This window comes from Callospermophilus lateralis, chromosome 4 (assembly GCF_048772815.1).
Source record: "Callospermophilus lateralis isolate mCalLat2 chromosome 4, mCalLat2.hap1, whole genome shotgun sequence".
Taxonomy (NCBI): Eukaryota; Metazoa; Chordata; class Mammalia; order Rodentia; family Sciuridae; genus Callospermophilus; species Callospermophilus lateralis.
Window position 1 is genome coordinate 78,474,510 of NC_135308.1, and position 27,435 is coordinate 78,501,944.

General features: G+C 36.1%; 2 protein-coding genes across 4 annotated transcripts; one reads left to right on the forward strand and one right to left on the reverse strand.

The window, feature by feature from the left end:
• Positions 1-1,244: 1,244 nt before the first annotated feature.
• On the reverse strand, positions 1,245-12,341 carry Olr1 (oxidized low density lipoprotein receptor 1). 2 transcript variants are annotated; one of them, XM_076852651.1, is made up of 6 exons: positions 12,254-12,341; positions 7,421-7,522; positions 5,553-5,798; positions 1,960-2,099; positions 1,696-1,811; positions 1,245-1,389 (listed from the first exon to the last, which is right to left on the reverse strand). In XM_076852651.1, the coding sequence occupies exons 1-6, from the start codon at positions 12,339-12,341 to the stop codon at positions 1,245-1,247; spliced, it is 837 nt and encodes a 278-aa protein (XP_076708766.1). The 2 variants fall into 2 exon arrangements, with proteins under 2 accessions (XP_076708766.1, XP_076708767.1); XM_076852652.1 differs by lacking the exon at positions 5,553-5,798 and having other exon boundaries at positions 12,254-12,329.
• A 6,517-nt stretch (positions 12,342-18,858) lies between these two features.
• On the forward strand, positions 18,859-24,539 carry Tmem52b (transmembrane protein 52B). Of its 2 annotated transcripts, XM_076852653.1 has the most exons (5): positions 18,859-18,942; positions 20,785-20,828; positions 22,442-22,480; positions 23,162-23,328; positions 24,295-24,539. In XM_076852653.1, exons 1-5 carry the CDS (start codon positions 18,859-18,861, stop codon positions 24,537-24,539), a joined length of 579 nt encoding a protein of 192 aa, XP_076708768.1. The 2 variants fall into 2 exon arrangements, with proteins under 2 accessions (XP_076708768.1, XP_076708769.1); XM_076852654.1 differs by lacking the exon at positions 22,442-22,480 and having other exon boundaries at positions 18,889-18,942.
• The last annotated feature ends 2,896 nt before the right edge of the window (positions 24,540-27,435 follow it).

Genomic DNA, 27,435 nt, shown 5'->3' on the forward strand with positions numbered 1-27,435 from the left:
CCATCCTGACTTGTTTACAGACCCTAACACACACACACACACACACACACACACACACACACATATATATATATATATATATATACATATATATATATATATATATATATATATATATGCATACATATGTGTGTGTATAATGATGCTGGATATATATTATAACATATTTACATATATGATGATAGATTATATGCAGCAAATGGAAAGGTTCTTTTAAAGAAAATAGCCTGTGTAGGGGGTGGAAAGCTCTGAAAATAGGAGAGATATTTCTAATTTCATCTGTTTTTATTCAGCAATATTTACATATCTGGCTCAGTTTTTTTCTACAATTGAGTGTCTTGATTTTTTGGTCTTTATGTTTCTGAAACATAGTATCTCATAAGAGAGTTGTAGAGAAGAATGTAATTTAGGGGGGTAAAATTCTATTATTTTGCCTCTAGGTCATATATCCTGAGATTCTAACAAATGCTATTTTGAGGGGTTAAAGCTATTAGACTGTCCTTTGGAGGAAGAAAAGATAAAGAAATAATAACTGATTCAGAAACTGATAATGGGTTGTGAATCAGTACATGGAAAAGACCATGCAATTACCAATTATTTCCTGGGGCACCACAGTTGTTCCAAAATGTGTGTGTGGTGGTAGAGGTTGGGTGGAGTATGAACATGTGTAAATGGCAGAGTCTGGAAATAGGTCAAAATTAAAAAGACAATGGCTTTTAAGTTGAGAATGTGAGCTTCTTGATTTTGGTGCGGTCTTTCTCTAGTTCTCCTTCATGGGCACTGTTTACCAGGTCCATTTCCCCTTTTTTTTTTTTTGCCTTCTGTCTATAGTTGGGTAAGTTCTCTATTTTCTGTCTTCTATGCAGTATTAGAAGGGTGGTGGAAGGCAGAGAAAATTGAGCAGATGGTTCCCAAGGTTGGAGAGGAGCCAAATTTTAAAATAGAAAATGGAAGAAGGTTTGAAAATTAGCAAGGAGGCTTGGGACACACTAGCTGAAAAATGTCAGACAATAATGATAGATAGATAGATAGATGATAAATAAAGTGAATCTACAACTCTGGATCTAAAGGCAGTAGGCAGCTGAATTTCAAAGTCTTAGTTTCTGAAAAAACCCAGTCAGTTTCTGTAGCCAGCTCATCACCTCAGTTCTCAGGGCTCTCATGGTTTGTATGTAAGTGGAGATGAAGAGTAGCTTAACTTCCAGAATAAAATTCAAAGACCTTTTTTTCCAGATCCTTCAAATTCACTGTGCTTTCAATAGAACTGCCTTCTTCTGACATATACTGTATGCAACTAAAATGCAGTTTTCAGCAAAAACAGCTCCCCGTTGTATATATGCACAGGTGCCTGAAGCATACATCTGGGAAACTGCACCTTGGAGTCTAAACCTGCAGATGAAGAAGGTTAAAAAAAAAAAAAAAAAAAAGTTAAATTTACTGCCACCTTGTGTCAGAAACATAGCTTTGTCTTAAAGTTTCAAATCAATAAATATGGGAAGAAAAGCTCAAGAGAGATCTGAAAGGGTAAATGGTCAAAGCCCTTTGTGAGAGAGGTGATGAAAGAGACTTTGGCAAATTCCCCAAGATTCAGTGTGGCAAATGAGGTCAATAGTAGAATGTGGCAATGATTTTAAAAGTAGATACAATAAGGAACAAAAAACTTAAAAGGGGTATCAAAAGGAATAGGAAACTTACAAGTGGGGCATCAAAGGAGAACCATCCTCCCAGAGCCATGCGTAGCTGGGTTTCCTCAGTGACAATCCCATCCAGAATGGGAAACTGGAATGGGAGATTGCTTGCTGGATGAAATTCTGTGGAGAGTAATGTTTCTGATTTGATTGAATTGATGTTACAAAACAGCTATTTTGGCTCTCCAACAAGTGGTTCTCCCCCAACGTCCTAAACTAGATTTGTGTTGCTATCAATGCTCCAGCCCCATAATTATTCATAAAGACTCACCAGATCATCAGTGCTATTAATTTTCAGCAATTGGGCATCCAAAGACAAGCAGTTCTCTTGACTCTTTTCCCAATTAAATAGTCCAGAGGGAAATAGGTAACAGCTTTCTTCATGCCAGATCCAATCTTGGGGACAAGGACCTGGAAAGTGTTGTATACTTAATCAGTGAGTTATGTTTGAATACAAATATTTCTGCAATTATGTAACTAATTTTAGCCTCAGTCCCCTCACATGCATACCATTTCTTCTTCATTCAAATATATCTGTACTCTACAAATACCTAAATAACCTTAGGGTCTTTATTTCTCCATTTGTTTTAATAACTAAATTTACTTCTCATTTAGCATTTTCACTTCCTCTGTTAAAAAATAGGATAAGCTGATTTTAGAACCCAGTCTACTTTTTAAAGTTATGTATGGAATAATGGAAGTGAGAGTTGGAAAATGGATATTTAATAGCCACTCTGTTATTAAGAAGTTAGGCTTATGAATTTTAAAACTACACATCTTTGAATAATGGATTAGGCCTAAATACTGTGCCTTCTACTTTTAGACATGTGTTGACTAAGACAATAACCATATGTGGCTGGTCTGCATTAAGATGTGCTATAAGGATAAAATGCATACCCAATTTTGAAAACTTTGTATGAAACAATGGACAATATCCTATTAGTAATTTTTATACTAATATTGAATAAATATTTCAGATATTTTGGATAAACTTAAATATGCTACTAGAACTAATCTGCTTCTTTTTATACATATGATTGCTAGAAAGTTTAATGTTACATAGTGTCACACACTATACTTCTTTTGGACAAAGTTGTTTTAGGGAGAATAATATATTGATGCAAAATAAAGACCTCAACCTCAGTAAAATCTCAAATATTAAGAAGGTTCTCAGCAGCAGAATTCCCTGAGAGACTAGCAAACACAACTCAGGAAATTAGCAGTATGCAAAATGTGCCAAGGTCAGTGAGTGTACGAATGTTTTCAACTACCCCCAGGCCATCTTATCACCAGTGTCATTCTCATCCTCAGTGATGTCTTCTGCTTAAGTTTATGACATTTTAAGGAAGACAGAGCCCTTTGATCTAGACTGTTACCAAAGTGTAGAAAAAAAAATAAAATCTTTCAAAATAGTTACATTTCAATTCAGGTTTATTGTGCCATAAACCAAGATACTTTAAGAATAGGTTTTATCAAAGAGGCTAAAACAGGAGGACCCTGAGCAATACAAGAGGATAGTGATTGAGAAGGACATGCAAAGGGTCAAGTTGAAAGCAACAAATGCAAGCATCTTAGCTTCTTAACGTGCCTTTCATATTATATAAGTGTCAAAAATATCAGTTTTGTGGTCGAAAGCTTAAGCAAGTTTACAAACTTTGACAAAATAAGGAAAACACTTAAAATATAGAATTGAAACCAACTTTTTTTCCTTGTGTATGCATGAAGTATACATATAATATTACTTAACATTATAATGCTATATAAAATATACATAATTACCATATAATATTATGAGATATAAACTTGAAAAAGACACAAATCTTATTTACCATGTGCAAGAAACCACTGGAAGTACTTCACATATATGAACTCATTTAGTCCTCATAACAACTCATTGAGGTAGGCTCCATTATTATTCTTCGTTTCTCAAATAGAGAAAAGAGGAATTTGAACCTAGTCAGTCTAACTCTAGAGTCTATGTTTTTAATCACTGTGACACACTACCTCTCAAATTTCTAATTTTGAACTCTTTCAGGACACATTTCTCAGTGAGACTCACAAGACTTTCTGATGCAGCATCTTGGAGTCAATGTGGAATCTGCCATTTTTAACAAGCACTTTGCTTACTAAGGTCTGAGAACCACTGCTATTGCTGGTGCTAAGTGTAAAATCCATTACTGTGAAGCCCCTGCATCTCACTAGCTTAATGACTTCAAGCAAACACATAAATAATCACTCTCCCTCTTCATATATGCATTGAGACAATACCCTTGTCTATAGGACAGACAAAACTTGAATATTTTTCCATATGGTATTTTAATATTTATTTATTTATGATCTTCTCAAAGCTAATTGATGAAAGAAAAACTTTATTTAGTATATCTACTAACTGGCCTTTATCTGACACTGTCAAGAAGTGTAACACATTACCTGGTATATCTGCCCGCACCAAACATACCATTTATTGAGTTTAATTAGTTGTCCATGCTTGACATCCCTGGAAGGTGGTTTTAAATGGTCCTGACATATATTTAATCCCATACAATTTTCAACTGATAAAAACAGAAATATTTCACAGCCTTGTCTATGAAATAAACTGTTGGTTGGTATATAGCTATGTCTGATTATGTAAATATTCCTGCCCTTGATATATAAGCCTCCTCCAAGTTTTCTTTGAGCTCTGTGTTCATTTATTTCTTTGAAAGCTCCCTCCCTAAAAAAGATTAAATATATGTACGGCACTTGCTAAATATCATCCTATCTAGAAATCTCTGCTTATTTTGGAAATTTAAATTACTCTGTAAACAGGGAAGGGATTTATAAACTGCAAAACTTTACACAAAACCACTTATCATTTTTATCATTTAACTTTATCTTGGTCTCATTTTTGTATAAAATGAAGGAATAGATATCTGTGAACAATTATTATGTCATATTTATTCTAAGAAGTTACATATTTGAACTTATATGAGCTGTACAAGAAAAAAAAGTGAGAGAAATCTGTGTATTAGTGGACTTAGTTACTAATCCTAAGACCAAGGCACTCAAGTGCTTCACAGAAAGCAATGTATGTCTGAAAGTGACTCCATGTCACACTTTCAAACATTCCCTAAGACTAAAATCATACACTTGTTTGGATTACACACCACAGAAAGACTAAATAACGCAGATAGCTTTTGTAATAATATCAAAGTTAAAAATAATCTTGTAAATGCTACTATTTCTCTCTTCTAGATTGTGAGTCCTAGAAAGCTGAAATCAATTCAATTCAATTCTTTTTATATAAAGGGACTTTTTGGACCCCTCATATTTTTGTCTAACGTGAAGTATCTACCTAACACTTGCATGCAAGTCTACCTCCATTGATTCTACTTAGATTGATGAAGTGAACATTCACATAGTGTCACAGAATAAAGTCTAATGCAGAAGTATGGGCAAAGAGTTGTAAGGACAAGAAGACTCTTTAGAAAAAGAAATCTGATGATTAAGATATAGTCGAACGCAAAGAAGTAAGTACCTATGGCAAGCAGTGAGGCTGAGAGGGGGTTCTTCCAGAGACATAAAAAAAAAAAAAAAAAAAAAAAGCAAGAATTTTTAAAGAAATAAGAAGCTCTCTCTTTTTTTTTTTTAAGGAAGAAAATCTTAAATCCACCAAATAGTGGGCTTCATTAAATCAGATGTCTCTAGGATTTGACATGGGGTAGGGTGGAGATGACAAAAATAGAGAACTTCCAGATGCAGACCATTATGAATGAATAATGAATGATACATACGTCAGTATGACAATTCTGTACCTAGAAATACTTATAAAAAATAAAGATTGAACACAAAACCTGCTACTCCCCCTCTTTCCTCCCACAATACCTGAAAAGTTTTCCACTCTCTTCAGAGCTTCTTGGAGATACAAATTTTGCTGGTGAAGCTCCATCTGCTTTCTGGATTTTTCATCCAGCTTCAAGGCAAGGGTTTCTATCATTTCCTTGAGTTCCTCCTGTGACTTCTGAGAAGCATTTTTTGCCTGCTGCTGAGCTAAAATCTGTCCCTCCAGTATGATTTCCTGGTGTGTAAGGTTGGCTTGGTGTTGTTTGAGGAGTTCAGACACCTGAAATACTACAGTAGAACTGAATCAGGGTTCCATTTCCAATCCCCAATATAGTTCCACTGAATTTTCACAAAATCAAATAATAGATTCTGACAGCAGGTAAGTATCCACAATAACATTCCATGAACTTGAATAACTGAGAAGCAAATAGCACTTCAAAGTCTACTGGAAGATGATCCAGATTTCATAAGAAATTATGCAGTGTCTTTTTAATATGAGGAACTTTTCTGATACTTAGGATAAAAAAATTACCAGTATTTTTTTATTAGAGTTGTGCACAAATTAAAATTAATAAGTAACACCACAGTGAAAAAAATAAAATACAGACAATCTAAGACACTCACCATACTCAGTGACTATTAATAGGAATTTTCTTTAGTGGTTTATTCTACTTGTGTCTTAATTCTTGCGTTAAATCTCCTCTGTCCCCTCCCATCTTGTCTAACCTTCCAGACTTCCTAATTTTATTTAAGAACCAGAACCAGAACACTTGCCCTATTTTGAAATAGCCACCCACAAAATTATTTTAAGTTACTGTGTCACTAGAGTCTCAAAACATTTTTTGTTTTTATTTTTGCCATAGTACATTCTAGGAAGGGTGGAGTTGAAACTAAGGTTGTGAAATCAAGCAGCAATGAATGTTATGGGTAAAAGATCTCAGTTCTAGAAGCTTGATGCTGCAATCTCAAGGGGTTCCCTTGACTTGAAACCAGACTTGGATCTGTTGGAAAGCGATAAAGCTTCAAAGAAGATTTCTGCCAATCAGTGCTGCCTAGTCTAGGACACTTCTCCCAACCATTAGGAAAAGGCCTTTAGTGTTGATAGATTGAAAATAAACCCGGGCACAGTGATGCAGGCCAGTAATACCAGCTTCTGAGGAAGCTGAGGCAGAGGGGTTGCAAGTCTGAGGCCAGCCTCAGCTACTTAACAACACCCTGTCTCAAAAATTAAAAAGGTCTGGGGATATAGTTCAGTGATATAGCATCCCTGGGTTCAATTTGTAGAACCAAAAGAAAAAAAGAATATCTTATGAATTTGAACAACTCAGAAGCAAATAGCACTTCAAAAACCTTAATACATTGGATCCCAGCCACTTGAAATAGTTCAGATCTACAATCTAAGTATGCAAATTAGATGGATGGATATAATTTTCTTAGATATTCTTGTCCTTATTTTCACTTCTGCTTTTCCTATTAATACACTCTCTTCCTAAATGACCATGTTATAAATTTAAAGTACATTTAGTTTAAAATGCTTTACTTAGACTATTTCTGATTTTTAAGGACATTTAATCATCTTCATCAAATCTCAACAAGAGTTAATGAAACTCATCTTGGGTTTGTTCAAGTGAGTTTGTGGATTAGTTATGTCAAGTAATTTTACTCTCCATCATTCTTGGATTTATATAGACTTTCTCGATGAAGTTATGAAAATGAAAAAAAATATTTTACCATGTGTATTCTTTATTTCATGTCTTTATCCATTTAAGGGATTAACACAATATACACATTCATCTTCCCACTCACTTTAAAAACATTTTGCCTAAAACAAATCTAAATCAAGGCTGTTTTGTAATTGTTAGGAAATAAATTCATAAATGTAGACTCATCCCACCTATTTCAGTACTTACACTGCATCCCCAGCATTATGATGGTCACCAATAATCCCATGCAAAGGATCCCCAGAGTTACAGCAGCAGGGCACCACCACCGAGAAGAAAGAAAGTGAAGACCTAGAGGTGGAAAGAGAGAATCAGAAATTCAGAAACAATAGAAGCAAGTCGTCAAACCATTCTTTGGATCTTGCCTGTACTTGATTTCTTCTCTCTCATACTCCCAATGGCTCTGCAAATAATTGATCACACACTTATGATGAAAAATATGGACAACTAAAGAATTTAAGTAATTTACTCATGGTCACAAAACTGGTAATTTTAAGAGCCAGGATTCAACCAGATATCTGACTCTGATTATCTGATTTTGAAGCTGATACTTCGTCTAATCTCTTCAAAATGACTTTTTTTTTAATTGGATAAAAGTACATATATATATGTATATCGATATAAATATATTCTTTTTTATCTGTTCTTTTTAGATATACATAATAGTGAATTTTGACATCATAAATACATGAAGTGTAACTTATTCCATTTAGAATCTTTTTTTATTGGTTGAAAAAAATCACAGCAGAATGCATTACAATTCTTATTACACATATATACCACAATTTTTTATATCTCTGTTTGTATATAAAGTATATTGACACTCAATTCGTGTCTTCATACATGTACTTAGGCTAATGATGTCCATCACATTCCACCATCCTTGCTAATCCCCTGCCTCCTCTCTTTCCCTCCCATCACTCTACCCTATCTAGAATTCATCTATTCCTCCCATGCTCCCCCTCCCTACCCCACCATGAGTCAGCCTCCTTATCAGAGAAAACATTCGGCATTGTTTTTTTGGGATTGGCTAACTTCACTTAGTTTGTTGTTTGTTTGTTTTAGTGTTATTATCTTCTCCAATGCCATCCATTTACCTGCACATTCATGATTTTGTTCTTGTTTTTTGCTTAGTAAAATTCCATTATGTATATATGGCAATTTTTTTTATCCATTCATCCACTGAAGGGCATCCAGGTTTTTGGCTCCACAGTTTAGCTATTGTGATTTGTGCTGCTATAAACACTGATGTGGCTGTGTCCCTGTAGTATGCTGTTTTTAAGTCTTTTGGGTATAGATCCAGGAGAGAGATAGCTGGGTCAAATGGTGATTCCATTCCCAATTTTCTAAGAAATCTCCATACTGCTTTCCATATTGGCTGCACCAATTTACAGTCCCACCAGCAGTGTATGAGTGTACCTTTTTCCCCACATCCTCACCAACACTTATTGTTTTGTGTATGCATAATAGCTGCCATTCTGACTGGAGTGAGATGAAATCCTGGAGTGGTTTTGATTTGCAGTTCTCTAATTGCTAGTGATGATGAACATTTTTTCATGCATTTGTTGATTGATTGTACATCATCTTCTGAGAAGTGTCTCTTCAGAACATTGACCCATTTGTTGATTAGGTTATTTGTGTTTTTGGTGTTTAGATTTTTGACTTCTTTATATACCCTAGAGATAGTACTCTATCTGATGTGTGAGGGGTAAATATTTGCTCCCAAGATGCAGGCTCTCTATTCACCTCACAGACTGTTTGTTTTGCTGATAAGAAACTTTTTAGTTTGAGTCCATCCCGTTTATTTATTTTTGATTTTAATTCTTGTACCACAGGAGTCTTATTAAGGAAGCTAGAGCCCTAAAAGTTCCACCAGAAAACTTCTAGAACTAGTAAATGAATTCAGCAAAGTAGCAGGATATAAAATCAACACCCATAGATCAAAGGCATTTTTGTATATCAATGTCAAATCCTCAGAAATGGAAACGAGGAAAACTACCCCATTTTCAATAGCCTCAAAAAAAAAAAAAAAAAAAAAACACTTGGGAATCAACTTAATGAAAGAGATGAAAGATCTATATAATGAAAATTACAGAACCCTAAAGAAAGAAATCAAAGAAGACCTTAGAAGATGGAAAGATCTATCTTGCTCTTGGATAGGCAGAATTAATATTATCAAAATGACCATACTACCAAAAGCACTATACAGATTTAATGCAATTCCTATTAAAATTCCAATGATGTTCTTTATATAAATAGAAAAAAGCAGTCATAAAATTAATTTGGAAAAATAAGAGGCCCAGAATAACCAAAGCAATCCTTTGCAAGAAAAGTGATACAGTATGTATCACAATATCAAACCTTAAATTACCAGAGGTATACTAACAAAAATGGCATGGTATATTTTGTTAGTATATAGTATTTTTGTTAGTATATGGATTGGCACCAAAATGGACATGAAAACCAATGGAACACAACAGACATGGGGGTGGGGATATACCCACATAAACACAATTATCTCATCCTAGACAAAAGTACCATAAATATACATGGAGAAAATATAGCCTCTTCAACACATGGTGCTGGGAAAACTTGAAATCCATATGTAGCAGAAGTTGAACCCCTATGTGTCACCCTGTACAAATCTCTAAGTGGATAATGGTCCTAGGCATTAGACCAGAGACCCTGCATCTATTCAAAGAAAAATTAGGTCCAACTCTTCATCATGTTGTCTTAGGAACTGACTTTCTCAATACAATGACTCTTTAAGGAACTCTCAATCCATATTGGTTGGATCAATTTCATCCACAGCACAGAGAGCCTGGAGTTGTATTATAGATCATATGTAAGTACACATGTACACACACACACACACACACACACACACACACACAGTGTCTTACAAGTAACACAATATAAATAAATATCAGATATCAAGCAAATAAATTTTAGTCAATAAGTCAACTGGGATTTCCTCAAGGAATCCCATGCATAATTTTATGCTGTTCAATTTTTATTCCACTAAAATTATATCTGGAATCTGGGGTTATTGACCAAAGAAAAATAGGAATGAAATCTTGATATGCACTTAGCTTATATTAATAGTATGTCCTATAATTATAATTACAACTATGTTATGCAACTATATTTATATCTATCATGTCACAGCAACTATAGGCCTGTTACTACAAGAGAAAAATTTCTTATTTTTATGAAAATAAGTCATGAATTTCACAGTCATATGAAAGTCCATTTATGAGTTCCACCACTCAAAAAACAGAGGTTACCAGTTCAGAAAAAAAAAAATCCCATAAAAAGAATTTGATTTCCTCTTCTTGTGAAATAAAAAAAAAATTAAAGCACCAGTATTGTTCACCTCTCTAAGTAAAGAGGAAAACAGAAAAGTTCAATAACTACCTTAAGAATATACGGATGATAAAACCCAAACATAGGACTTTAATCCAGTTGTCAATAGCCAGACTGCTTGGAATATTACATTCGAAAATTTCCAGTGTAAATGTGTAACAATACAAGTCAATTGATGATCGAATATTCACAAAATTCTCATGTATCAAAAGAAAAATCAAAATTTTGACAGGGTAGAAGACAGCTCATTCAGTGATTCAGTATTCAGATTCTCTTTGCGTGTGTGTGACAAACTGGCAATGAAGAAGTAGAAAGTAGTTTCATTTCTTGCAAGTTATTGCCTAATTCTAGCATGTATCTCTGTAAGTCCCAACTGACCTTTCTCCCTGGTCAGTATTCATTTCAAATTACAGGACATCAGATATGCCTACCACTCTTGAATGATGAAACTTCTGAATTTTTAGAAGGAAAAAAATTACACAACCCCAGATAATAGAAATAATAGATAATAGAAAGGCACATCTTCTATTATCTAGAGGACTGCTTTGTTCTGCAGAGACCATTAATTCATTCCCCATTCCTACTAGTGACTTTCTCATCAGAAAGTAATCAGATGTTTCTCAGTAGGTAACTTATCTAATCAGATTTTGAAAGCAGAATTAATTTTATAATTATATCAAGAGACAGGTACTCAATATTTACTACATGAATACTGAATGAATGATTGAGTGAAGGAATGAATAAACAAATGTCAATTGTTAACTTGTAAGTCTACCAATAAATGTTTCACTGTTTTCATACCAAGTTAGTTCATCAACTCAAGGGTTACATCATTCCATGCTCATCATTATTTTACCCATTGAAAGACATTTCTATCTTGTTTATAGAAACATGATTTAAAATTTCTTTATCCAAATTTCTGACAATACTTCTCTGTCTTCCTCTCCTTTTTTTCTTTTTCTTTAGAATGAACATAAAATAAAAGGCAATTTATCCAGGTTGCCTATGAAGTTGGACTTATGAATTAATGTATACCTAAGCAGTTTAATTTAATCTGTGTGTGTCAAACAGAAAGTATAAATTTTCAAACAATTATATACAATAGAACATAATTTATGCTAATTCATACTGTGTATCATTTAACTTGTTTTGCATAATTCATAAAACATTTCAGATTTTTGCAGTGCCTCAAGAATAAACAAAAATTATGACTGTACACAGTGGATGAATTTGTTTTCTGAACCATCTCATGGATTGGATTCTAATAAATGAGAGTTTATGATATAATTCTAGTTTACCACTTACTAGCTCCATAAATGTGGGTGATTTTGTTAATTCTCCTGATCCCAGTTGGCCCTCAGTAAAAGGGAGATAATAATAGTATGGATCTCAAAGTATTATTTGAACATTCTAAAAAATAAACATTTAAAATGAATAGCATAGAGAATAGTTTGTAGTAAATATGCAGTATAAGTTATCATCACCACCATTATATACTATTTTTTTCCTTAAATGGTAATAATTTTCATTAAATGGATTAATTCTCTTTTCCTACACTTGGATGTTTTGGTATTTTAACTCCTTTCTTCAATAAGTTTACATTTCTAAACTAACCCCGTTATGCTTTCCTTGTACACTTTTACCCACCCCTAGTACCTTTAGCTCTCTCTCCATTTAACTTCTGGTCAGGCTGATCCTTCCTAGGCTTCATTTTGAGGTCATCAAAAGTCATTTCCAAATTCATGCCAAGAATCAGAGAGTGTAGCAGTCAAGGACTTCAACAAACTAAAAGTGTATGAGCTTCTGCTGGAGTGTTTAAATAGCTTCTGTTATCTAATAGAAAAATGACTCAATCATCCCTGGGAGGAAAGGGAGTCTTTTCTTCATATTGGGAAGTTGACTGACGCAAATTCTTGGGTTACATCTATTGCAGGTGGGGAAAGTGGTGATTCTAATATTTCAGTAAGCAATTTATGAAAGGAAAAATGTATTTTCCATGAGTCTTAGAGGGAAAAAGTTGTATATACTCATTAGATAAGGATGCCAAAATTCACAGAAAGTAAGTCATATTAAATTTGTGGAAGAGGGTGCATTTAGCCCAATATTCACATTTGCTTGTTAATTTTTGCTGTGGCAAACTGTATATAATATCTTATAATTAACACTTTTTAATAATTCTCATTGTTTTAATTGATAATCACATATGACTCCCATTTCCAAGAGGGTGCTCTGGGTAATTTTAGAACTGAATTTGGGGTACTATTTCATACAGTAGCCATATAATAGCAGCAGAGAGAGCTATTAGACTAGATAAACTAGTTTCAAATATCTCCCTTGGTCTTTGCTCTTGGGGAATTATTAACACTGATCAATGTCTCTGTCTATAAGTGGAGATAATGTCTACTTGATAATGTTGCTATAGGGATTCAAATGAGACAATGAGTGAAAGTGAAAAGCTGTTTTCAATTTGGTATTTGAAATATAATAAGAATTCAATAAATATTTGTTATAACTATTATTAGTTCTAATATTTAGCATGGATAAATTGCCCAGCAAATAATACATTTTGGTCTAACCAGTGATTGACTGGTCACAAACACTCTTCTGTGCACTCCCCTTAAGTATGTCTAACTACATGGATTCATGGATAGACTCCTCATCTATTTTTCCTTCACGATCACCTCATCAGAAAAGAAATATCTCTTTGAAGGTATGTGCACTTCTAAAAAATATCCATATCTTCTAAAAATGTTTTCTGAAGTATTTACGTAAAAGGTAACATGATTCTAAAATTTGCTTTAAACCACTTTGGGGGGAAAAAAAGGAAAGGAAAGGAAAAGAAGGAAGAGATATCTAACAGAAGAATGGAGAAGTAAATAAAGTCTCTAGGAACCTAATTAGTAAAAATAACCAATATTGACAGTCTCATTAGGATTCCATTTTCTTCCTTCTCCCTAAGTTTTTTCCTGCATTCTCTTTTTCTGTGCAGTGTATCTAATACCAAATTGAAAACAGCTTCTTTGCCATTTAATGTTTTGCTCTGTGACATAGTTCACACACACAATTATTAACATGTAGCAAATACATCCTTATCAAATCAGCTGGTAGCCAGAAAATGTTACTTACCTTTATCACCAAGCCCCTTGCCAGTTCCCTGGAATGTGAGTGCCAGGAAGCAAGGTCCTGATTGGACACATTTCTGCAACAACCATGGTGACTCACACTTGAATAAAATATTAGGAAATTCCATATAATAATAAATTAATAGATCCTGAAATAAAAAGGACACTTTATTATTCCCATAGTTACTTAACATGCCACTAACATTTCATAGCATAAAAAAGTTGCCATTTTAACCATTTCAGACATACTGTTCACTATGGAATTAATTAAATTTTTATTGTTGTACAGTCAGCACCACAATCCACCTCCAGAACTTTTAAAATCTTTTCCATCTGAAACTCTGTACCCAATAAATAACTCCTGTGATGGTGAATTTTACAGAGAGTTTTGTTTGGGCCATCAGGTGCCAAGATAGGGTGTTTGGGGATGGGATGAACATATTAATTAGTAAAATATAGCACATTTCAACACATAATGTGGGTGGATCTCTTCCAAAAACTGAAGGACTTAAGAACAAAAAGACTAACCTCCCCACAAATAAGAAAAAATTCTTCAGCATATGGACTTTGGGTAAAAACTACCTCTCCTAGCCCTTCTGGGTCTTCTTCACCTGCTAGCCTTTGGACAGAAATTGTACCATCAGTTCTCCTGGACCCTTGGGCTACTGACCCTCACTTCTGATTTGGACTTTTCAGCCTCTATAAACATTTAAGTCAATTCCTTATAATAAATTTCTTTCTATGTATGTACACATCCTACTGATTCTACTTTTCTAGAGAACTCTGATATATACAACTCCCTATTCCTTCTTCCTCTTCTGGAAACCACCATTCTGTTTCCAGATTTTGCTAGAACTAAATGCCTTGTGCTAACTTCTCATCAGTGTGACAAAATACCTGAGATAATTAACTTATAAGAAAAAAGGTTTATTTTGGCTCTCATGATTTTAGACATTTCAGTTCATGGTCTTTGACTGTTGTTTAGAGTCTTTGGAAAAGCAGAACACCATGACAGTCTTTGGAAAAGCAGAACACCATGAGCATGTGGTGAAGCAAAGCTGTTCACGTCATGGCAGACAGGAAGTGGAGAGAGAGAGAGAGAGGAAGGAAGGATCCAGTATTCAAATATCCCCCTCAAGGTCATGCCCCCAGTGACCTAATTCCTATACTAGGCCTCACCTCCTCAAGGTTCCACCATCTCCCAATACCACCACAGGCTGGGGATCAAGCCTCTGACACATAGATCTTTGGGGAACATTCAAAATAGACACCATAACATGCTTCATGTAAGTAGAAACATAAAATATTTGTCAATTTGTGTTTGAGTTACATTATACTTTGTATGATATCTTCAAGTTTCATCCATGCTTTAGCATGTATTAGAACTTCCTTGTTTTCTAAGGCTACATAATATTCCCTTATGTACATATAGAACATATTTTTTTTATTTGTCCATCTGTCAATAGCCATTTGGTTTATCCTGTTCTTAAATGTCCATGAACACAGTCTATAATCCTTGTGTGGCAGATACCTGGGCAGACTTGACATACCTATGAAGTCTCCAATTGACCCCTCCTCCTGGTGTTCATGGTCCAGGATAATCTCTTCCCTTTGAACATGAGTAAGAACTTTGACTTGAAGAGCAGCAAAAGTGATAGAATGTATGTGATCATGCATATGTGATTACATAAGCTGTAGTGACTACTATGTTAAACTCTCTCCCTCTGCTATCTCTATTTCTCCATCTAGATTTAGAGAAGCAAGTTTACACTGACACAAACATCACAAAGAAATGCATTCTGCCTGAGGGATCTTGTGGGTGAATTCTTCCCCCATTTGACCCTTCAGATGAGAATGCAGGCCAGAAGTCACCTTGATTTCAGCTTTGTGAGACCCTAAGCAGAAGACCCAACTAAACTGTGCCCAAGCTTCTGATTCATAGATGCAAGATAACAAGTATATGTTGCTCTATATTATTATTCACATGGTTATGGTAATAAGTTTTATAGAATATACACCTAATTCATTCTTTGATAAACTCAATCCTTCTTGCCTTACTCAGCTTCCTTAAATCTAATCCCTTTACTGATTTTCAGTGCCTGTGAGGTTTCCACTTAAAACCTATGCTTCGATCTTGGCTCATAAGACAGATGCTTTCAGAGGTTTTATGAAGGGACTGACTTCTGCCATCTCATCTACTCTTGACCTCATGGTTTTTGCCCAGTCCACTGATCAGTCCTTTATAGCTTGATATTGATGCCTCAGAGTAATCACAGTTCTGGATTCTATTTCACTGAAGCACAGAGAGGGTGGGTGACCTGAGTTAGCCAAGGTCAAAAAGAGACTAATCAAAGGAAACAGAAGCCAAGCACTTCTTTAGCTAAACTTGTCACAGAGGTTGTACAACAATTCCCTGAAGCATAAGCAAGACGATCCATGTACATGCACTTCTCATTGGTTCCAATCCAAGTCCTTAACAGCACAGTGCAAGCTAATGATTCACAGGCTTAATGGAACTACACAAGATTGTGTAGGATTGTAATGAGTTCATTCCCCACTACTCCAGCTACTTGCCTTTCTGTCCCTATCCCATGTGTGCCTTCTTTAGTCTCCTCTTTCCTTTGTCATCACTCCCCATGTGGAGGCATTGAGAAAAATTGACCTTGGAGTTAAAACTGTCACAAGACATAATCACACTCATTAGGATAAAAATAAAAAGTTGTTTTATTTCCCCAGTGAACGCTTTGGGGAGAAATGGCAATAGTAATTCCATGAAAGAAAAATATTGAGGCAGTCATTAACAGAAGGCTATTTTGTTCTAACCTGTTAGAAGGCTGAAGGGCAAAAAGATGATGGCAGTCACATGGCAGGAAAGTCAATGAGGGGAAAAGCCATGTTCATTGGCAAACCTGTTCACACAGGTGGAGGCCGGCCTGGTTGCGGGAAGAAATGGACAGGCTAACATGGGAAAATATTCAAGAGCCAGACTATTAGAAGAGCTAAAATGTAGCTTAGAGAGGGACTGGTATAAAAATATACACAAGAGGCATAAAAGACATTAATTATCCAGCACATTAGAAGTGATGGTTATTTGTAAAATAAGAGTTAAAATCATCTTAGCTAACACATAAAATACTTATCAGGACTATTCTATACATTTTATACATATTAGCTTCTTTAATGTGTATAAACCTATAAATAATAAGTAATAAGTAGTAAATGTTATTACTCCTCTTTTATGTAAAAAAAAAAAAAACTGAGTCAATGAAGATATGTGATAATTTGCCCAAAGTCGCAGAGATAACAAGTGATTTTTTTCTTTTCTTTAGAAAGAAAAATAAAGGGAAAGTTTCATGATGGTTTTTAATAGAAATGGTCTATTCAAAATACACTTCTTGTCTTTGATTTTATTTCCTCTCTGAAATAATATGTAAAGCAGGTCGAGTGGATATTCCACTCCTTTATGAATGACATGGGGGGATTACATAATTATTGAGCTTTTAAAGGACCACAATTAGTTCTACTCTTCTCATCCTGTAGAATGCCTTCCACCTTGCCAAGTTTTCTATTGAAACTTGGAATGGACACTTTGTCCCAATCCCAACAGCCTTACATTTTTAAAAAAGAATGTCAGCGTTCACAGATTTGAAACTGATAAATTTTAAACAACCAGCATCATACCAGGATATTCTCTCACTATCTTACTTCACTAAGAAAAATAAATAAAGTTCACCGTCTCCATCTTCTCATCACATTTTCATAGTTGTGAGGGCCCTTTAGTGTATGTTTGATCCCACTCGGCAATATCCCCTCAACAACCACTTCATATAATTTAGACTTCCAGAGTCAGAAAGGATCTGAAATGTGGCTTTTTATTTAATTATTATGAGATAGATATATGCCTGTAAACTAACATTTAATTGTCTTATCAAGTACTTTGGATTAAATAGAAGATTACCTACTTAGGCATAACTCATCTATACAGTATTTATTCATTCTTATAGATATGCTTCTTTGTAAGTATTTTATATCCTTTCCATATGTGCTTAATTTTTTCAGATCTTAGTTTATTTTCTTGAGTGGCAAGATTTTTTTTTTACTTATTTTTCATTTTATTTATCTATTTTGAGGTGGGGTCATCTTATGCTGTCCAGGCTGGTCTCTAATTCCTGGGATGAACTGATTCTTTTGTTTAGGCCTCTGGAGAAGCTGGCACTATTAGGTGCATGCCACTGTGCCCAGATTCTGAGTGGCAAGAACTATTCCTTGATCACAATAGTACTTTACCTAGAGAGGGGGAAAGTGTAGGGGGAAAAGAAGGAAAAAGACAAAAACAACAATGAAGAAAACAAAGAAAGAAACCTTGGAATCTAGTTTTCAAAAACATGCCTGTGCATAACCTGTTTCAATGGGAACTGGAGTTAGTGTGGAGGAGGAGACCATTAATAGCATTTGGAAATTCGAATTTCCAAGCCTCCCTACTTGAAAGATGGGACAGCTTTCCAGTTCATCTGGCAATCTCTCAGCCCTACCCCAATGTTTAGAAATAAATGACCCAGAACCAGGAGAGTTGATTATCAACATAGAAGGGGAGGGCTCCAGAGAAGAAGAAGGGGGGGTTTGAATCACATGGAGGGAGGGGAAAGGAGATTGGCAGGGTGACTTTCAACATTCAATAGTCACCCTGGAGTGCTGTGGTGAATGACCAGGAGAATTGGGGAGAATTTTGGGGAGAAGAGAACATATTTAGTCACCAGCAATCCTTTGATCTTCTTCAAAGCTGAAGTTCTCATCACCAATTAGAACAATATCTAATTCAGACGACAAATGTGTCCTCCTTGAATGTTTTTCTCCTGCGGTAGTGGGGAAAGAAAGTTAAAAACACAGAAAGGAGTGATAGCAGAAAGAAAGGAAAGAAGGCAAAGGGAGCAAATGTGGAGACTATAAAAGAGAAACAGAGAAGAAAACCAAGAGGAAAAAAAGACCCTAGGCAACAAAAATCAGAGGGAGTAGGAGAAAGCAGAGAGAGACAGAAAAAAACTGACTTATTACTGAGAAAAGCTTCTCTCCTTGACAATTCTAGATCAAGACGTCAATCATGGCTCAGAGCATGGAGAGGAGGCAGCAGATACCCAGAGCATGATCCTGGAGGAGCAGGTGTTCAGCCTGATGGGAGTCCCAGTCCCCATCGTGACCGCCTCTGCCCTGGCATACTTCATCCAGGTGAGTTCAGTTGCAAAGGACAGGAAAAGCCATTTTTTTCCCCTCAAGTAAACAAACTCTCAGAAGAACTTGGGAGGAAGTGGAGTGAAAAGACAAATATAGAACTTAGCCAATAGTGTGGTATTATAGGGTTATATAGATACATGTATGACTGGTAATACCTGTGAAAGAGGGGACAGAAATTAGGGTGATTGCTGACACAGGTAGGCTATGGTACTTTAGAAGTGCACTTACATGTGCTTCTTTTCATATCTTATCACCCATTCCTTGAAATTCCAAGTAAATTATACTAGATACATAATTCCACTAAATGGAATTTCCCATGACAGCACTATTATTATTCCAGCAGTTTAGATACCTCCATTGCAGAAATAAATTAAAAGGAAGAGGACTCTAAAAATTCTTTAGGCCTTTTGTTTCTCTCCCATTAATCAGAAGACTGTGAGTAATACATTATCTGAGAAAGGTACCATGAACTAAGGGATACTAAACAACTATCAAGGAGAAGTTTGTGTCACTATGAAATCTAGAAATGCAGAAACTGGGTTGTATCATATCCCTGTACAGGGAGTGGCTGTCTGTGTTGCTTCCTATTTACCAGTTAACCAATATTTGGAAATTCAATTTTTCTTTCTTTTTCTGGTATTTTCTCTTTACTCCATCTCTCCATTTTCCTCCTCTCTCTTTTAGTTCTCTTTTCTCCTCATTTTGCAATAAGCCCCCCACAGTGGCATTTTCTCCTCCAAGTACCTGGAGTTTCTCTTTCCATTAGTGAAGAAAGTGAAACAGAAGTATCAAAGATGGGTTGAGGAAACATGAAGAGCCATTATTTGTGATGTGGCCATCTATTTTAGATGAAAATAAAATGATAGCAGGAATCTCTGAAATGTTGTCTGCGGAGGATAGTTGTTAGTCCTTCTAAAAATCCTTTTCCCTTGATATATCTTGAATATGCATGTCCCCTACCCCCTGACTCCTCAACATAAATGCCTAGTTGATGCAAATGAAATATCAAAAAGAAATGGTTTCTAGAACTAGAGTTTACCTAAAAGGTTCTTCGAAGGAGGAAGTCACCAGATATATAAGAAAGGAGTAGAAGCTTTCTTTATTCTGTATTGTTTTCAAGGAGTGGAAGGAATTGATAGCAATATAGAAGGACTGTTAGAACAAACTTGTCATTGGCTGTATCAACTCATTCAACACATGTTCAGGGTAGAGTCAGATTTGAATTCTGGCTTCATCAAAGGGTATACATAGTTGGTCACATTACTTTAGAACCTGTACCTTAGTTCCTTTGTCTTTCAAAACAAAGCTATAAATATCAACCAACAGGATTATTGTAATGAAATGTTATGAAATATTAAAAATTCTTAGCAGGCTTACTGGCAAATGGTAGCTATTCAGTAGTAAGTTTTCTTTGGTTCCTTTTCCCTTCCTCTCTTGTATGGTGAATTATTGATGTATTGTGGGCATAAAACAGGGCAGTGAGATGGAATTCAATTTGCAACTAGGCAGGAATAAAGAGGACAATCATGATATCCTGAAGGACAGATCAGGAAATTTCTAAGAAATTGCCTCTCATTCACCATAGTGGTGAGGTGATGTTCACCCCCTAACAAAAGAAGAGATATTTGTCCTTCCACGTTCTCCCATCTCAAGTACAATAGTCAGCACACATGGAAGAGATAAAAGTAACTGTCCTAAATATGGATTGACCTTCTGACCATGTCCTCATCTTTACCAATTGATCTAACAGAGCACAGCGCTGAGAGGTGATTGATAGGCTGCTGAGCACAGCAGATGAGACAATTTCCCTGTCTGAGACTATTTCCCTTTCTACAGCTTCCTGGGGCAAGATGTGAGGAGAACTGTGCCAATCCTGAACAGTAAGTATCTGAGAGTTCAAGCTGGGAGGAAGGAAGGTCAGACAAAAGCATCAATACCCAAATGCGGTCAAAATGTCATTATATGTCTATGACTTCCCTTTATTTCTACTTAAATGGACAATCATCTACAATCATAGGCATGTATGTGTCATCCTAAGACTGAAAATAACACTGCTGATAGTACTTTTTCCTAAGCTAATCTTCCCATTAAAGCAAACAATTAGTCTCAATAGTCACAGAGACTTGCAAAAGACTTTCTTAGCCATGTTTCTCAGTGACTCATCAGGACAGACTGGATTCAGTATCTAATCATTGGTGTTATCTATTTAGGTGATTTCCAAAGAAGTATATTCTAGTTTTTAGAACATGTTAATATTTATTGCAGACTTAATTTAGCTACCACTTTGATGGAGTTATCCCTTAAAAATCTAAACCTGCCATTATTAGTTCTTATGCAGACACAGAGAACATAAAGATAAAAATGCAAGTGATTCATTCTACTTTGGGAACTATAAAAAAAAAAAGATAAAGTAGAGAGTGAATAAAAGGTCTGTTTAGGCTGAAGGAAAACACAGTTATCCATGAGAAAGGTTTCCCAAGAGCTAAGAAGTCTGTGAACCTGGGGGAACTAGTGATAGTCTTGGTTATTTGTTACATGTACATTGGACCTTGGCTACTTGACACACTCTATATACCCTAGGAAGAGTCCTTTTCTATAGAACCTGAGTCTGATGAAGAACCAGAAGAGTTCTGAACAAATGGTGAATGTGAAAAAAACAAGAGGAGACATTGTACAGTAAAATAACAAACTGTATTTTTATGAATATATAACTAAAGAAGGGATAAAGAAATGAGCTTCACTAGATCTCAATAGGTCAACGTATTAGAAAATATTATTAAATGAAAAAAATTTTGTATTTCAGAGACGCACACATACTTTTTCTTCTCCTCCAATTCCTGATCTTCTCTCATTCTCTCTCCCATGCAATCCCTATATTTCCATTCCTCCAGAGAAAATTTTAAATTGCCAAAGTTAATTCAGAATATTTAGTTAGTTTTCATAATATCAAAGTTAGACTCTGCTTTTTACCTTCTTCCTTTTCAGTCTTAGTGGATATCTGTTATCAGTTTTGACCCTGGATGTGACACTTTAGGCCCCTTTTCGTGGTAAGGATGTTGCAAGAATTTATGAAACATGAATTACAAACTTGATAGCTTTCATGCTCTTAACTGAAACTTTCTTTATAGTTACATTTTATTAAGCTCAAATTTATGCAAACCTTAATGGTCAAGGTTACTCTTTAGCAATTTCATTCCAAGTTTATTCCTGGCAATTTTCACCATAACTATTTACAGTAGCCATGGAATATTTTCTATTAACACTTTTCATGATCAGTACTTTGATCTGTTTTATAGTGATTTATAAAATGATTTACTCAAAGCCCCTCATCTAGTATAAAACATCATTTGAGACACACCATTTCACAATAGAATTGGCTAGTTACATTGAATTTTAAATAATACAACCCATGTTGTGTTTATTAAAACATGGTATCACTCTTTAACTCATATTTCTGGTTTTTAATTTAACAAACTTTATTCTTTCTCCATAGTTGCCTGACCTCAGACTGGGTACATCTCTGGTATATATGGTAAGTTTCAGTTATAACACCTACAAAGACACTTCATTTATTTTTATTTATTTATTTTTATTTTTTTAAAGAGAGAGAGAATTTTTTAATATTTGGTTTTTAGTTTTTTCAGTGGACACAACATCTTTATTTTATTTTTACGTGGTGCTGAGGATCGAACCCAGCGCTCTGCGCATGCCAGGCGAGTGCGCTACCACTTGAGCCACATCCCCAGCCCAGACACTCCATTTTTAAGAGCATTCATTTTTTTTTTTTTTTAAGTTTCAATACACATTGTGACCAGGAAGCAAAAGTGCCTACTTAACATTACATATAGTTAAGTTTCTTTACCTCATCACTAACCTAATTGACAATATTCCAGATTTTCTATTTTATTATAATCTCTTCAGCCAACATCAAAAGATTATTGTGTCCTCCCCTCAGAGTAGGCTTGAGAAATCTCTCTACTTGGGGATTTACTTAAGTCAAAAGCAGCCCTTTCCGCCTATCATAGATATCTTATTATTTGCTCTAACGAACTGACTTGGTCTTGCTGACAAAATAAGAATGTCTATAGACTTGGAATTAAAATCTAATAATTATTCCATAAAATATCCATGAGAATCAAAAGGCAGACACTAAAGGCTGGTTACACGGAGCTGTGAAACAAGCCAGCTTGGAGCTGCTCCGGGGCTCTTGCAGGTTGCTGGTGGTGATTGGCGCGCTGCTGCTCCTGTGTGGCCTGACCTCAGTGTGCTTCCGCTGCTGCCTGGGTCGTCAGCAACAAGGCGAAGACGGGGGCCAGCCGCCCTACGAAGTGACAGTCATCGCTTTTGATCATGACAGCACCCTCCAGAGCACTTTTACTTGTGAGTACATGGCCTTATGACATGAGAGAGAGATCCGGGTTGAAAAGAATGACTCCAGGAGTACAGAAGCATGGAACCACTGATCAAAGACTATTAAATATTCTAGGACTGGGGTAGTTTTAATTTCCAGAAGTCCAGAGGTGCAGGGACCTGGCTTCTCACTAATGCTGTATTCTGAATTATTTGTCAGGCTGATAGAGTGAAGAAAGAAGTGAAATAATGGAGATAATGTTGAAGATGTTTTATAGGAAGACTCATGCAGTTTATAGATCCTTATTTTGCTAAAGCTATTTTACCTTCTGCACATACCTCTTTCCCCAAATGTCTCAGATTTGGTGAAAGTCTACATTTTCTATTATTTCTTCTATTTTGAATCATTAAAGAAACTAGTGATGCCCACTTTCAATTCTGTATTCTTCAAGTCTTAGTACTCTAGATTTTAGCTCCAATGTTCTTTTGATGATTATATGGTTATTTTTCTCCTTCTGTTCTTTATATTTCCTGAAATTAGGGAGTAAATACAAGGCAGAAAACCAGATAGCAAAACACTCTGATATTTATTTTAGAAAGAACACTGTGATGTGCTGTTATTCATCCTCCTACCCCGCTTTACTCTTGGCCATCCTTAGAGCAGTGACAAATAGGGCAGAAATAAATATCCCCAAGGAATCCTTACTATCATGGGTTGGTGTAAAGGGATCTAAGTCTCAAAAGGAAAGAGCCAGGCTTGTGAGCTATGGGAGCACAATTTAGATTACTCAGAGACATCAGAGAAGACAGGATCTTAAAGCAGATTTTAAAGGTGGCTTTTTAAATGAGCTTTACAGGATTTTCATAAATTTTGTGGCAGGGAGTGACAATGAGTTTGGACACATGTTAAAAGTGAAAGGATATTAAGGGCTATGTAAGCCTCTGGTGCCTGGGGCTCTCCCATTTATGCTAGCTTTATCCCTCCTTTCCTTGCAGCCCTGCAGTCAGTGTTTGGCCCTGCAGCTCCGAGAATCCTGGCTGTGACTCGCTCCCACAGCTCCCTGGGCCAGCTGCCCTCCTCACTGGACACCCTCCCAGGGTATGAGGAAGCTCTTCACATGAGTCGCTTCACAGTAGCAAGGTGTGGGCAGAAAGCACCTGATCTACCCTCAGTGCCAGAAGAAAAGCAGATACCTCCTGTGGAGAAGGAATCTCCTCAAATACAACAGCCTTTCCACTGATGGGAACTTGGATTTTATACCTGGGGACTGAGTACAAAATACCTGGGTCCCTGAGCATCCCCAGAGAAATAGAACATTTTATTTTCTAACTCCTAGAAGGATTAGTATAGCATCTAATTATTAGTATATGCAAAAAGAAGTGTTCTAATTCTTCATTCCCAGCCACATACATTTTCTGATATGGCATTCTCTAATCAGGAACTCATTGTTTCCCCCCAGTGGCCAAAATTTGTACCTCTTACTATGTTGTGTCAAAACAAGGAAAGTATCAAGTTGTCTTGAATTCCTTTATCTATTAAGTGCATATAAAATTCCAATACCCCTATGATACTGCAAGTTGCTTTTCTTTCTGACGGATAAGAGACTGGTAAACTTCAAGAGAAACAGTGTACATATAGCAATCAATATGAATGCACTGAACACATGCACTTTTTCTCCCAAGAGAACAACCAATTTCGTGCTGCCTGACAATAATCATCATATAATACTCACTCGATCATCTAGAATTCAGGGGTGGGATTGGAAGTATAGACTAAGAGAACATATTACATAGTATGTGCTTCCCACTCATAGTTTCTTTCACTGTTGTCCCACCCACCGTAAGCATGAAAAATTTTGCTGAATACAATAGCAGCACCACTAATTCTAACACTCTAAGAGAATAGCATTGCCTTGCTTCTTTCCTCCCTTATGCTTGAGCCACTTATAGCCAAATGTCTGCATTGACTCACACTAGTCTCTAGTGGTGGCCCTCACTGCCACCTGGTGGAGCCATGGTGGAAAACACATTCTCTCCCTTGAGCCCATCTTCTGAGTTCTCTGATTGCTAAGTGAACTAAACCTGGATGTGATCCCTCCCACAGTGCCATCCTGTTGAGTAGTGCTAAGCTACCCTCATGACATACTACCTCCCAAAAGTACTGTTATTGGGGGAAAAAGTACTGTAGTTGGAGAAAAACTACTTGCCTTAAAATGTTACTAAAATTGTTAAGGCATAGTTTTCTCTTCTTAAAATACCGAACAATAACACCTCACAGGATTATCATGAGGATCCAAGAAGCTAAACATATGTGACATAACTTGTAAAGTACCATGCACGTGTTCCTGTTAGTATTCTTACTATTGTCATCTAATCTTTACCTGCCTGCTAGGATTCTACTGAGAATTATGTTCTGGTTTGTTCTTTTGCCAGCCAGCTTTGCTATTGTAAAGTAGCTTTATTTTATCAATAAACATTTGTTGTATAAAACCAGAAATATGAAAAATTGTGCTCTATATGTGTAATAAGAATTGCAATGCATTCCGCTGTCATATATAAATTAAAAAAATCCGTTGACTGAGTAATGAATAAAGATATGTTATTCTTCTTAATATGCTTTCAGTAGAGGTAAGAAATATTTCAGAAGGGTAGTTGTTTTTTAGGCAGTTAGCTCCACTGTTCAGAGGAGGCACCACACACCCAGGGATTTGTTGATTAGTGGCAGTGCCTCACTAAACACATTCCTGAAATGCTCACTCAGCCCAGTGGGGAAAATGTTCTAAGTGAGTATAATCTACTAGTGATCTGAATTTCCCCTGCATCACTTAGCAAATTGCCTCAGGAAATTATTGTAATGCATGAATTGTTCATTGCACCCAAGGTGGCCTTATTGTTCTACCATCAAATGAAGCATCTAGTCATCATGCATTCCATAAATATATTTTTTGGCTCTTTGTTTCTTCAAGACATTGCAGACTTGAAGAAATTAAAATGTTGATAGGTATTAAAGGGCCTTGGAAGAAATGCCTCCAGTAAGGACTCATTCTAAAGAGAGCTCTCCACTCCCACTGCCTTATTTGACTTATGGAATCACTTCCACCCACTTTATCCTACATCTCCCTCCTTCATTTTACTTTTTCATAATTTGCTTCATGTGTCCAATCTTATGACCATTCCTCAGCTATGTGGAGTCTTTCACTCCTGTGACCTCCCACTTTGTCACAAGCTGTGAGAACCCTTTTGGCATCATTTCTTCCTCTACTCAATCTAGAACATCTGTGGATCACCTCCATCACTTTCACTATAGTTCTCAAATTTTTAACACCTTTTAATGTACTTCACACCTATTTTTCACAGTTTGAACACTGGTTCAACGATGCTAACTATTGTTTCTCCAAGGCCTATACTGCTGAGCAGTGCTGGGGAGTCTCTCAACTGGACTCATTGTCCTCAACAACAGGGTCTCTTAGCCACTTAGTATTCCTTCCAATTTTCTCTGGTAGTTTCTGCATTCCTTTTAGTAAGTATTCAAATTTAAACAGCTGTCTTCATATCCCACACCCTACTATCAACTGCTTACTTCTAGGAAGGGGACTGGCTCTTCTAGTTCAGAGTCTTCACTTCTTGCCCCCAAACTCCAAATGTGTATAGATCCATACCTATCCTTTCCTCCTTCATCTCAGTCCTATTGGAACAGATGTACTTTTTCCTCCCCAATATCAGTACTTCGATGCTGTTTTTGCATTACATTGATTCAACAGTATTTTGTTTTCAGCAAGCATTATTTAATAATGCACCAAGAATAGGGAAGAGGCAGCTGGGGGGGGGAAATGTACAAGATATAGTATTTGACTCTCATTCCTCACAGAGCTTAAATTGAAAGTAGGTAAAATAATATTAAGAAAAAGCAAAAATAAAATGATAACAGACTTTAAGAGTATAAAGAACTAAATGAGATCCGCCCACACCGGCCTGCACAGGACCCAGGTTCACAGTATGCCTGGGTTGACACTGGCAGGCACCCACGGAAGCCAAACCTCTAATGCAGGACTGACTGCCCCTTCCAACCAGCAGACTATTGCAGGAGGTCAGGCCCAGCCCACATCTGCCCACACCTACTTGCTCAGGACCCAGGTC